Source organism: Acanthochromis polyacanthus, chromosome 15, assembly GCF_021347895.1.
Source record: "Acanthochromis polyacanthus isolate Apoly-LR-REF ecotype Palm Island chromosome 15, KAUST_Apoly_ChrSc, whole genome shotgun sequence".
NCBI lineage: Eukaryota > Metazoa > Chordata > Actinopteri > Pomacentridae > Acanthochromis > Acanthochromis polyacanthus.
The window spans coordinates 14294882-14306992 of record NC_067127.1 but is presented as its reverse complement, the minus strand read 5'-3'; the positions used below and the strand labels follow the sequence as shown (position 1 = coordinate 14306992).

Here is a 12111-nt window from a genome sequence, read left to right as displayed (position 1 = left end):
CTTTGGTTTGTAATGATTAAAAATACATGAAACAAGAAACATGAACCAGATGAATAAGATCAACCCTTAAAGACAAATAAGGGGAGATGGATGGTCTCTTGTGGCTGTCACCTTCATGACACACAGAGTGCACAAGGTGTACTTCACGCAAACCCCACACTCAAAGGTGAAACGTAGGCGATGGAGGTTGAGGAAATATCTGGCTGCTGTGTTGAAACTGAAGGTGAAGCTGTGGAAACAACTTCAGTAGAACTCCAATGGAAGAAACAAAGCTGAGGAGGTCTTGAAATGGCTGGAGGTGAAGCAAGGTTTACAGAAGCAGCAGAATATGAGTCTTAAAGGTCACTAGGGTGTTAAATTCCAATGATGAGAACACTTAACAACACACATATTGCAGCTATTGGGCAAATGAAGCAGGCTGTATGCAGACTATAGCATTAAAGGTTCCATATTATACCTATTTCTAGCATGTTATTGTTAGTTCCACATGTCCCCACAATTGCTATTTCTTCATGTTAATAATCCTGGCTTTAGCCCAGTTTGAGCCAAGTAGGGGCAGAACTTATCCTGTTGTGACATAAAAGGGTGCAAACCTGAACAGGTCATTTAGAGACACACTTTCTGATCGACTGAGAAAGGAAGAATAAAAATTAGGAGATGGTCTCGACTGATAATTTGTGGACACACTCTAAGCATACCAGGAAAACATAATCATGTTTACAAACTATGAAAACTTGATTTTTGCGTAATACAGCCCTTTAAAGGATCCATAATGATGACCTCTGCAATGGCATCTGTTGTCTCTGTGTTTCTTTTTACCACAGTTGGCTTTTGGGTCCGCTGTGTAGCTTTGAATGCGGTGAAAGATATAAATGACTGTTCTCATACTAATTTCTTTTTTTGTTAATTGAACTATTCAGATATGTGTAACATTGCTGTTTAAACGGCAGGTAAAAAGTAGCTGCATCATAGCAACTCGACAACAGACACTGGATAAGTTAAGCTTGCCATCTAGTATGGTCCCGTCTTTTCACGTTTTCAGCATCATTCAGGTTAGTTTTAATGCTTGTTGTGCCACCCTGGTAAGACAGTATCAAATTTTATATGTACGGCACACTGACTTTGTCTAGTCGTTACACAATTTGAAGTGTTTCCACACAGCCAAGGCCTTCAGCATTTTGTCTAGCCTTTATGTCTCATTGCAAACTGAAGCATGGTGCTCATTGCTAGAAAGAAGGATGTCGGGCACCCAAGCCGTGTGTAGCTGCAGTGCAGATAAAAATGTAAATACAGGAGAAGAACGAGCAATGCATGCTGTGTATAATGCAAAGCTTTTATCTGCCAAAAAGGTGAACTTGTGGCAGTGTAATTGCCCAAATTAAAGCCAAATGTACTGCTTTACAGAGAAAAGTTCAGTGAGCATTTGGAACATACTTTAAATTTCAATTATTTTGCAAAAATACATAACTTGAGTCAAGAGAAGCTGTAATGACAGGGCACGCTTGCCACCAAAATGCAAGCAACAAATCCATTGGGAAGCGGAGCAGTGCTGACCTTTCCAGAGTATGCAGAGCCATTCATGTCTGAGCAAAGACTTGGTGTCTGAACAGCCGATGGCTTAAAGCAGAGCATGCAATGTTTATTTGTGGGGAAAAAAGCGTCACATACAAAACGTGTGAGGCTGTGACTCCATTTGTCTGCATACAGTAGCAGTGCAGAATTCATTTATTTCCTTGTACCGACAACAAAAATGGAGATTTAGAGTTGGCCTCATGCCACCTCTGAATTTTAGTACACATTATCTGGAGGTGCATTCCAAATGCTCCACTATATTGCAAATACTACTAGCACTGGATCAACTACAACTGAATAAGAGATAACAGAATAAGCCTTTATGTTTTGCATGTATGCAAATCAGAATAAAGTAAAAGATGCAAAGATCTGTTGGAATAAGTAATTTCTGATCAACCTTTACTACAGTGTCTCATTTCTAGTGAGGCGGCAGAACCCAAAACCAAATACCCTGTCTAACATATATTTTAAAGCCATTAAGCAGGTTTCCTCTCTAAACCATTCAGTCAAGACAGCTCTATCACTGGTATTCACTTTAGCTAAGGCAGTGACTGATGTGTGTGTGCTCTCCAGCCTTGCTGTCTACAGATAAGACAGGATTTGATTAGTGCCACACATAAAATCTGTCCTTTATGCATTAAACCTTTAGAAGTTAGCTGAGTTCAAGGACAGTTCAGATGGGTAGGTTCTTTTGACCATATCCTAGAGAAAGACAGAAGTGTCTGCATGACTTTTGTGTGTATGGCTGATGTTGCTTAAAGCTCAAAACTAAACAATTGTTGGCTGGTAAGCACCACTAGAGATAGCTCTGTTCATTTTACACGTTGTAGAAGCTTTTGCAGCTATACATACATATAATGCAAATTTGCACATAAAAAAGGAGAGTAAAAGATCTGGAAACTGGATGATTGTTTGCGGCAGGACCCCCAGTGGAACAAACACAGTTGAAACGGGAAAGACGCCTGCTGCGGTGACATCGTCTTTGAGCTTGTCATGTCAAACTTTAACATGAAAAGCAACAAAGCAAAATATTCACTCCTGGCACACAGTGGCTTCCAGCTAACCACATACAAATTCCCCTGCTGTTTAGCATGCAACACAGAGATCAACCAAGTTTAAGAAATTGCACAATGATTAGATTCTTTCATATTGATCATATAGCATGTTTCCTGTGCCTCCCCTGTTTCACTCGTGATCTGTGGTCACAGTTGGAGCTCTCTAATGCACAACCACTTGCTCCACAGGTTGCTGAGGACATAATAAGTTTGCCATTAAGCCAATAATGACAGGAAGCCAGGAGCACTTTGGCTCATTTAGAACTAAAGCTAACATGCATGAATATTAATCTACGTTTTCTAAGTTGTAATGCTAGAGTGAAATGGTAATTTCTATAATGAGAAAAATATTTCTCAATCAGGTGGATTTTATATGCATCTGTACATATATCCATTAGCATCTCTGTGTGCAATAAAAAAAATCATTTTCCTCTTCAATCAAATGACATCTGAGAGCGGGATCGTTTACAAATATCATCAGAAACCATCACAAGTTTTAAAATAGTTAAGCACAAGTAAAACTTTTTTTTCTAGGACATTTTAGATTTATACCACAGTTCTCCTGAGCGTCATGTTCAATAACCTCTCTTTATGAGAGGAGGGAATATTCACAGTGTCAGTGTACCACCCAGCAGGATAGTTTAGCTGGTACTCTATATCAACACTTTAATTAGTATTGTGTTGTGGAGAAACAACAGCTTCTTATTTCCTGTCAACATGCCCCTCCGGGCAACCAATTAATAAAAAACACCTCAAAGATTAGGTTCTCACCACTGCACTGCAATGAGTTCTCGATGAGATTCTGATTATAGCAGAAATCACAATGAAGACGACTGAAAATGTGCAATGCTTTGTGCTCAAGTATAATGTGACCACACACTGTTCGCTGACACAAAAATAATGCTCAAAAAGACTTGTAATAGACAAGCACAAGGCACGTTTCCTCCAGCACACACACCACAGCTCTGTCACACCATATGAACAGCAGCATGAGCTAAAGAAGTAGTCCCACATACATGTCAGACACTGCTGTTCCTCCATACTAATGCCACCGTGCCACCATGAAGCCACATCACATAATAACTAAATGCCATGCGTCCTCACAGCTGTATTCTATGTTTTAGCATCACTCATGTGAGCTATCAAGCCCCGTATATGTGTGGGGAAAAAAAAATCCAATTCTCCCACAAAGCTAGCTAAAAGATTCTTCTACACTACTTCCTGCAGAGATCTCATTGCTTGGGCAAAGTTACAGGCGTGTTACAGCATCCAGGGTGAGAGGAAAAGAGACCCCGTTTCCATGCCAACAGGCTTCACCCACATATGGCCACTGTTTCCTGGCACAGAAACCCATTTAAATTCAGATACTCAATCAGCACAGAAAATTACTGAAAATAATTAGGCCACAGAGTGACCACTCATATTGAGTTGGAGGTGGAGAGTGAGTGAAAATAATACTTTTTTTTTTAAACAAAGCACTAAAATAGGACAAAACAATCAAGCCTACTTAAGTCAACCAGCTGCTGATAGCAATCTTGAGTAGCAGACCATCTCAGTATCCATCTGGAAACAGCAGATATGGTGCATTTTTAGAAGTAGGTGTAGATCCACAACCTACTATATAGCTGCAGGCGCTGAAACATACCGTTTGATAACTGTGAAAGTGGATCTAGACACGGCATAACTTCAAATAAATGGCTGCTTTCAGTTAAATTCCTGCCTTGTGTGGGAGAGGAGCAAAGCTGAGCCGTTCCCCAAGTCTGACGATGTAAATCTTCAAAAAACAGGTCACAAATATGTACTGTAGAGGAAAGGAACGGCTTAGTGAAGGCAAACAGTGCATTTTCAGCTGTGGATTAACATTAGTGCTCCAGCGAGTATTGTGTGTCTGAGATCGACTGCAGTGATAAACTACAGCGCCTGTGTTCACGTAATGAAGAAATATCGCCCAGTACAACAGTGAGGCTCAGTGATGTGTTTTAATAGGTTTTTATACAATAGAGGCTGTGGCACAGAGGAAAAGCTATATCAAGCTTTGGATTACACAGTTGCACATGGAAGTAGGATATTCGGTAGCGTTATTGTGTTTGGTCTGACAGTAAAGAAAATACGGAAACGACAAGTTAATGTGGCCATACTACTGTATAGCCACAATTATTCTGATTTATTGGTATTTGTAAGTAATGGCTGTAATGGCTTGCATGTACAAAAACAACATTTTATCCATTGATGATACATAATAATCATTTGATTTTTACATTTGGAAAGACTTCTGCTGCCTTACAACCGGTCAGTTAAACTATACGTTGGAGGCGCTTTAATTCTTGCAAGCATGCGTGCACATTTGTAGGAAAGGCTACTGAAGTGAATACACAGAAGCACTTAAGACTGCTTCTCTCATATCTCGGGGCACAATGGCTGTTCAAAGCTAGGCCAAGCGTTCAATACACACGAAGCCCAAATATTTTCAGACCCATAGATTTGTTTCACTGAGCTGCATTAAAAGAGGGCCACATCCAGGGCAAAGTTAACATTACTTCCATGTGACAGCAGGCTGTTTACTCCAGTGCCTCATATCCCCTTGGCCTCACTACTGGACCGGGTGTCCCCTTGTATCGATCGAAAGCAAACTAAGTGGTCTAATCTTTGCATGCCACCACAGAGGAATAGGACAAAACTGTCTGGAGTACTTCCTTACTGCCTCTGTGTGTGTGTCTGTAAAATCTGAAGACCAGACAAGCCTGCTCTGAAACACAAGCGCCCTATTTTATGAGGAAAGGAAATTCGAGGAGCATTCCTGAAGATTTACAATAGGCTAAACTGAGGGCAAATAACCGTTCACGTCACTTCTTCATGCTGTTATTGACAAATCTAACAACAAAAATGTTAAGATGCCGGAGAATCCTTGCAAAATTGAACCAGAGGCATTGCTATTTAATATACAACTGTCTCTCTGTACATAAGCTGTTTTCATCTTATGAACTTCCTTACATTTCTTAGAACCTAAGCTTCTTGTCTTTCTGTTTTTAAAATATTTATTAGAATTCTTACTGTTGTAGACTGATGCAACAAATCAGTGTAGCAGCCTTTAGACTACACAAATGGGAAGCAGATAACACAAAGAGGATCCTTTTACTTCTGCATGTGCTTAAGTAAAATCAGAATCATGTCTACTGCAGACAGCGGAGTAGCTACCAAGCCTGGGGCTGAGACGGACTATTCTCCAGGTACAAAGACACAAGAATGAGCATTGACTTAGACACATTAGAAATAAAGTGAGAGGGGCTCGTCTTTGCCCCATGGGCAGAGACAATGGAGACCAGACCCGCACACAACCTCCATTGTTGATACAATATTGACACGGCACTAATAGCTCTGGCTATAAGACGGAGCCGAGGAGCAATCGAGCGAGACAAAGATTGCGTGAAGGCCAGGCGTACCCCTCGCTGCAGCCTCTCCACGACCCACTTCAGCTCAACACAAACACCATTCTGTTTGTCTCTGTACATTACCCTGAAATGCTTGACCACTGCAGGCGAAGTCCCTAAGGACGTCCACACTGGAGTTTAAGTCCTACCAACACACACATACACACTAGGCCAGCTCCTGACACAAAGCTAGAACACTTTTTTAAAACCCCAGTGGACTTTACAGAAAAGACAAAATGCAATATGGCAATATTAACTCAAGCTTAGAGGAGGCCTCTCGCAATATTTCGCTTTTGGCAGATTACCAGTTTCAGTTTGTACTTGCAGAACAGCACTGATGACTTCATCAGATACATCCAGTTTGCATCTCCTGTCAGGGTCGCTAACTCAAATATATTCCATATGCAGTTTTATTTCTGCTGGCATCAAAAACAGCTTGTACACTAGTGATGAGACTAAATGCGAGCTTAACACCATTCACAACCAGTTACATTCATTTTATATGCATGATTATGTGAAAGAAATCTGTTTCATCTCAGCCAGCACGACTTGTATGTTATTTTTTTTATTATTTTCTTGACTGACTAGGTATCCAGTAGGGATAATTGGTTCTATAAATATAACTCTTAGAGACCATGTCCACAGTTCATTGAAAGAAAAAAGAAACTAAGAAATACTGGAACAGGGATGAAGAGAAGTGTTTGGAAGATGATGAAGAGAAGATCTGAAGCTTTTTTTTGGATCTATGTCATCATCTTGCCAATCATTCTGAAGTGAAAGGTGCAGCGCTGTTCTGAGAATCTGAAATACTTTTATCATAACACACTCAAAGCACAGCTAAGAAACAAGGAAAGGCTCTGAAAAATTAAATGCAGGGCAGGGTGTATGTGGATATACGCAACACATGCAGTACTCAGCGAAGCTGTTAGCCATTTTAGATGGTTAGATTCTTATCCTTCACACACTAATTAAATACACAGTGTCATCCTGTACTTTACTACAGATATCCCTCAGATAAGGGAACTTAAAATGGACAAATAAGACATCAGTAGGATTTTTATTTCACTTTTTAAAAACGTGATAGCTACTCACTGATACTCTATTCTCTCTGTACAGTTGCAGAGCTCAGAGGAAAAGTGATTTTCAGAAAGGCAAAAGCAAAGTTGTGTTACTTTTTTTTAGAAGGTCTCTGAAAATAATTTACACAGTAAATCTCATACCATACCCTTACTGCCGCTGTGTGACTTTGACTTGATTGTTTAAATTATCAAGAGAAGAGAGAACTCCTCGACAGTGTCACTTTTACTTGAGATAAACTTTATTGGAAATCCAATGTTTCAGTCTTTAGCCCTCCATTAGGTAAAACAAAGGAACAAACAACATGCCAGACAGATTAGAAGGATTAGCCAATTAGAAGGCACCACCAACATAAAAAATGGACATTCAACAACCTATAATTCTACAATCTGTAACCTGGTTCTTATTTCGATGCATCTAAACCCTGTTTCAGGGCTCTCCACAAGCATACAAAGCAAGCCAGCCAGTAGGAAACAAATAGGCAGCTTTGACAGTCTGGGGTCATGACCCCCTGGAGGAAAGATTTGGCCTCTGACACATTCTCTTCCATCATACACACTGATTGTAATTATTGTCTCCTGAGTATGCCTTCCTGATTATAAACATGTGGTGAGTTAGTGTCCTGGGGAATTAGGCTTCGTGTGCGTTTTAGCCCACACAGTCTGTAAACACACATTGCTGACCAGAACCTTTGTAATTAAGAATTACTAGATGTTCTGCTATTTTCTTCTTTGTTATTTATTGAAACGTTTACTGTAAAGGTTTATCAGAGCTACTCACATGGAGGTTAATGTACTGTTTTAGAATCAGCACAACATATTCAGTAAAAGCAAGGTTATTTTAAGGGTAAACATGTTTTTAATCTAGTGTCTCATCAAGAGGATGTACCGCACCTGTTCAGTCAGTGCAATTCCTAATGTGCTTTGTCATCAGGTATTTTGCTGATATTTATCAAAACCCTGAAAAGAAATCTCCACTCTTTACTCAAGAGGACAAAGTTTTCATTATGCGCTACCCAGTCTCACCAAAATGACGGTCCTACACAATAAAACTGCATTATCACATATGTATTGATAGAAAAATGTTTTCTCCCTAAAATATAACACTGTGACATAGTAGGAAAGACAGGACCACGACTTGTGAATTATCTTTGCTTTCATGTTCTTGTTTGCCTTCATTTATAACTCACCGTTTGGTTTTGATTAAGAAAAATATCTGGATTTGGGTAAAAATTTTACATTTTGCAACATTAACTACATGTTCAGCATTAGGTTAGACGGTTAGAATTGAGCACCAACAGTACTTGGTTTAGCTTAAAAATACTTAAACAGCATATTTGAAGCTTCTTTTCTAGTCCCACTCTATATAAAATGTCGGCTAAAAGGGACTGACAGTAAAGCAATGCAATCTAAGGCAAACGTGTTGACTTCAATCCCAAAGAAACGGAATCTAGGAGAAAACATGTTTCCCTCAGAATGCAGTTAATAACACAGTTTAATTGTATAGAGTGTAATTTTTAGAAGAACATTCATGTATAAGGGGGTAGAAGTGATACTGACAGATCACAGTCATGATGCTTGTGGAGGTTAGTGCTCCTAAAATGTATATATGAACAATTCAAACTTGTTTTTGAAACTATTTGATTAGAATCAAGTAGCTGGCTGGACTTAATGAGCCGGCTGCTTAGTCAGTAGATGAAAGCCCTGCTGTCTGGATGGTTTTTATGCATTGTTTTCATCATCTCAGTGTCTATGCATTTCAGTCGTGGGAGGCTTTGATTTTTCTTTTTGTAATACATTTTGCCCTCTATTTCTACAGTTATATGACTGCATGTGGAGATATTGCATTATTGTAACCTCATGCCTATCTAGGGGGACACAAAGCAGTGGCAGCATCGCATTAAGATTTACCATAAGACTAATAATATTCTTGCTAATTTGAAAGGATGGCTTTGGATAAGGTGATTGTAATGACGGTGGTGGATTTTGCCTTTTAATGGTTAAATGCATACAGCCTGAGGGAGTGAACATCTGACAGCTCATTGCACTTATTGTTCTCACCTGAGGGAGTGTTGCTTATATCTGTCTGGCTTCTTCGCTGTCTCACACTTATGCCTCGTGAAAGTCTGAAAACTGAATGTATTGCTAATAAAAATTAATAATAAGTGAAAGGACAGCGTGTGGGAGTTCTCTCTTCTCTTACCTATGGATAGTTCCTCCGACGCACATACATGTGCAAGAGGCTCTAAAAGTCTACATAGTTTCAGTTATGAAATGGATAATAACTAAGACTGTAAAGCAGTTATTTTAATTGTAGGTCAATGCCAACTACTGTCTCATGCTGCTAAGTATTTCAGTTTGTGTTCATAAAGGGATTATAATCAGTAGCATGAAAGTCGGACTTCATTTGCAGCAATAGCCCACAAGTATCAATGCGCGCCATTCGGATCAAAATGATGTACATTTTGAAATTTACACAAGCTGCAAACACTGCAATGGTATTGTACTATCAGACATAATATTAGCTCCCTTATGATTTGTGACTGACAGCTGTACAATTCATCCTGGCTAAATGTTATGAGGTCAGGGGCTGTGAAATGGATTTTTTCTCCTTGTGATAAGGCAGGGTGCCAAGACTACCCACTGGAGAAATATCTGAAAATGCATTGAGCTCCCCATGTAAGTTGCTTTCTCAAAGACCCATTGCTCTGTTGTAAATTGCCTGCGTTTCAGCTTATGCAAATAGATCTGGTAAAAAGTGGTATTTTCTTCAGAGGCGCTCCTCTCGTTCTTTGCCCCCCCACCCCCTCCCCCAGTCCCTCTATCCCCATGACAATCCATCAACACAGATAAAGCCCGGCCATCTCCAGCTTCATTTTTCCTACTTGCAGATTTTGCTTGGCAGCGTCAGGCTGTCTTGCATCACTATTCTGAGAAGTAGTTCAATTCATCTGTAGTGAAACAGATTTCTAGGAAGGAATGTTTTGGGGCTTTTTTGGTTAAATATTGCATTCCTTGGCCTTGCACATTGATCTATTCTATTGTTTTGTCAGGCCAGATGGAATAATGAGACTAGATACCCTTAACTAGGCTCAGCAGGTAGAGCACTTTTGCTCAGATTTAATATATGCATACATGCCCTATGAGCCTTCCTGCTCCCAATGCTGTCAATGAGTTCTATGAGTCTGAATAGGATGAATATGTATGACAGCAAGCAAGAAACATGTTCCGAACTGTATTTCTTCTCCCTTTAATACGCAATGAAGGTTCATGGCGAGTTCGACGACAAAAATATCCCCTCCCGAACAGCCCTACTCCTCTGCTGATCCAAACACAGGCTATGGAGTGAAAGCTAAAGAAGGACGAGCAAAAGGAGGGCCAGCATCAGGATGGGCTACACTCATGCATACATATCACAGACAGAAGAATCCTTTTAGTCTTATCATTGGCTGCAGATATGTTCAGGGTATGAGGCTGCACAAGAATCTATTAACACTTTCTGTTGATAACAAAAGATGGGGTCTTATCAAGCTGGTAGAAGTGACACAGAATGCATTAACATTTATGGTGCTCTCTCCTCTGCTTTTGTGTCATCTCCGGAGTGCCCACTCTGTTCCTTTCTCCTTAATGCAGTTCAGCACTTTGCCCATTCACCCCTTACTGTGTGAACTGCTGCAGAAGAAAATAATGACCAAACAAAATCCCCTATGCATGTTTTGCATAAGGAAGTAGCCCATTTTCGAAAGGTGGAGCAGACATTACCCTAGTTCTCTCAAAAGCTTAACATTAATGAGCACACAGTCCGTCAAACCAAATGCCCATTTAACTGTCTTTAAGGGAGATTAATATCACAGAACTTTTAAATTACATTATGCGGCAAGAAAAAGTTTAATCTCTGTCTGCGCGTATGTGTGTGTATGTGTGTGTTGTAATTCTAGAGTGATGCATGAATGCATTTTGGTAAAATTCCAATAAAAATTCTGTGCACTTTTTTGGTCATAATGATTTATTTATCTGTTTGTCCGACTAGTTGTTGATGTTTTATTTAGCAGAACACAGTGTCAGCTGCTCCCTCTAGTGGTACAAGTCCTTTTTAATGAGCTTTCACTGAAATGTCACACACATCAAAGTTTTTTGCCCGGCAGAGTTCTGCTTCATCTCCCTCAGAGAAGACAACTTATTCAAAGCAAAGCAGCTGAAATAAAAACTATGTCAAGATTTATTCTAATGAACCAAGTTGTAACATATCAGTCCCTAGTTATTCTTCACAACAAGAGTTTGGGTTTTTACTTCATTCGACTGGAGAGTATATATGCAGCTGCTTTTCAGGCAAAGTTTGTTCATCACGAGGAAACCAAAAACAGCACTCAGACAGGAAATAATAATGAGCTTGAAACTGACTGCAGTGTGAAAGCACGAGTTAAAAATTGCCCTGCTGTTGGTGATAACACCCACATTTTAAATGCACGATACAAAGATTTTCCTGGCGGCATTTTCTTAGCCTGTCAAATGGAATAAATTATGCATCTAATACTGGGAGATACGTATGAGGCATAGCATTTTGTGTTATTTATTAGTGCTTGACTGAAATGAAAAAGACGGCCTGCAAAAAATGCACGCCAAAAACGATGTGTACTTTGACTCGAAAAATAAAAACAGCACAATAAAAGAAGTATTTAGACTTCAGCACTTGAAAACCAATAAGGGGAATCCTACCGTCGTTGCACAGTGGTCCTCCAAATGTCGTCATGCTGCAGTCACAGCTGAAACCCTCCCACTGCTGCAGACATACACCCTGGTTGGCACACGAGTCCTCTTGGCACGTCGTGCTGGGGCCTGAATAGGGAGACAAATAGCAACTCGGTGAGCAGACTTTTCTAACACCAGACAGCACAGTCTACAGATTGACTCTATCGTGAAATTAAATATCATGTTGAACATACAGACAAAAGGCTTCTGCAAACGGAAGCACACACAGAG

General features: G+C 39.9%; 1 protein-coding gene across 24 annotated transcripts in view; it reads right to left on the bottom strand.

Annotated features, from left to right (window-relative positions):
• The window catches only part of LOC110961804 (neurexin-1a), a 254010-nt gene that overhangs the window by 110558 nt on the left and 131341 nt on the right, over nt 1-12111 (bottom strand). For all 24 annotated transcript variants that reach the window (XM_051960402.1, XM_051960401.1, XM_051960404.1 and 21 more), the window contains one exon: nt 11848-11967. In XM_051960402.1, coding sequence (XP_051816362.1) covers nt 11848-11967 — 120 coding nt within the window. The remainder of the gene's footprint in view (nt 1-11847; nt 11968-12111) is intronic.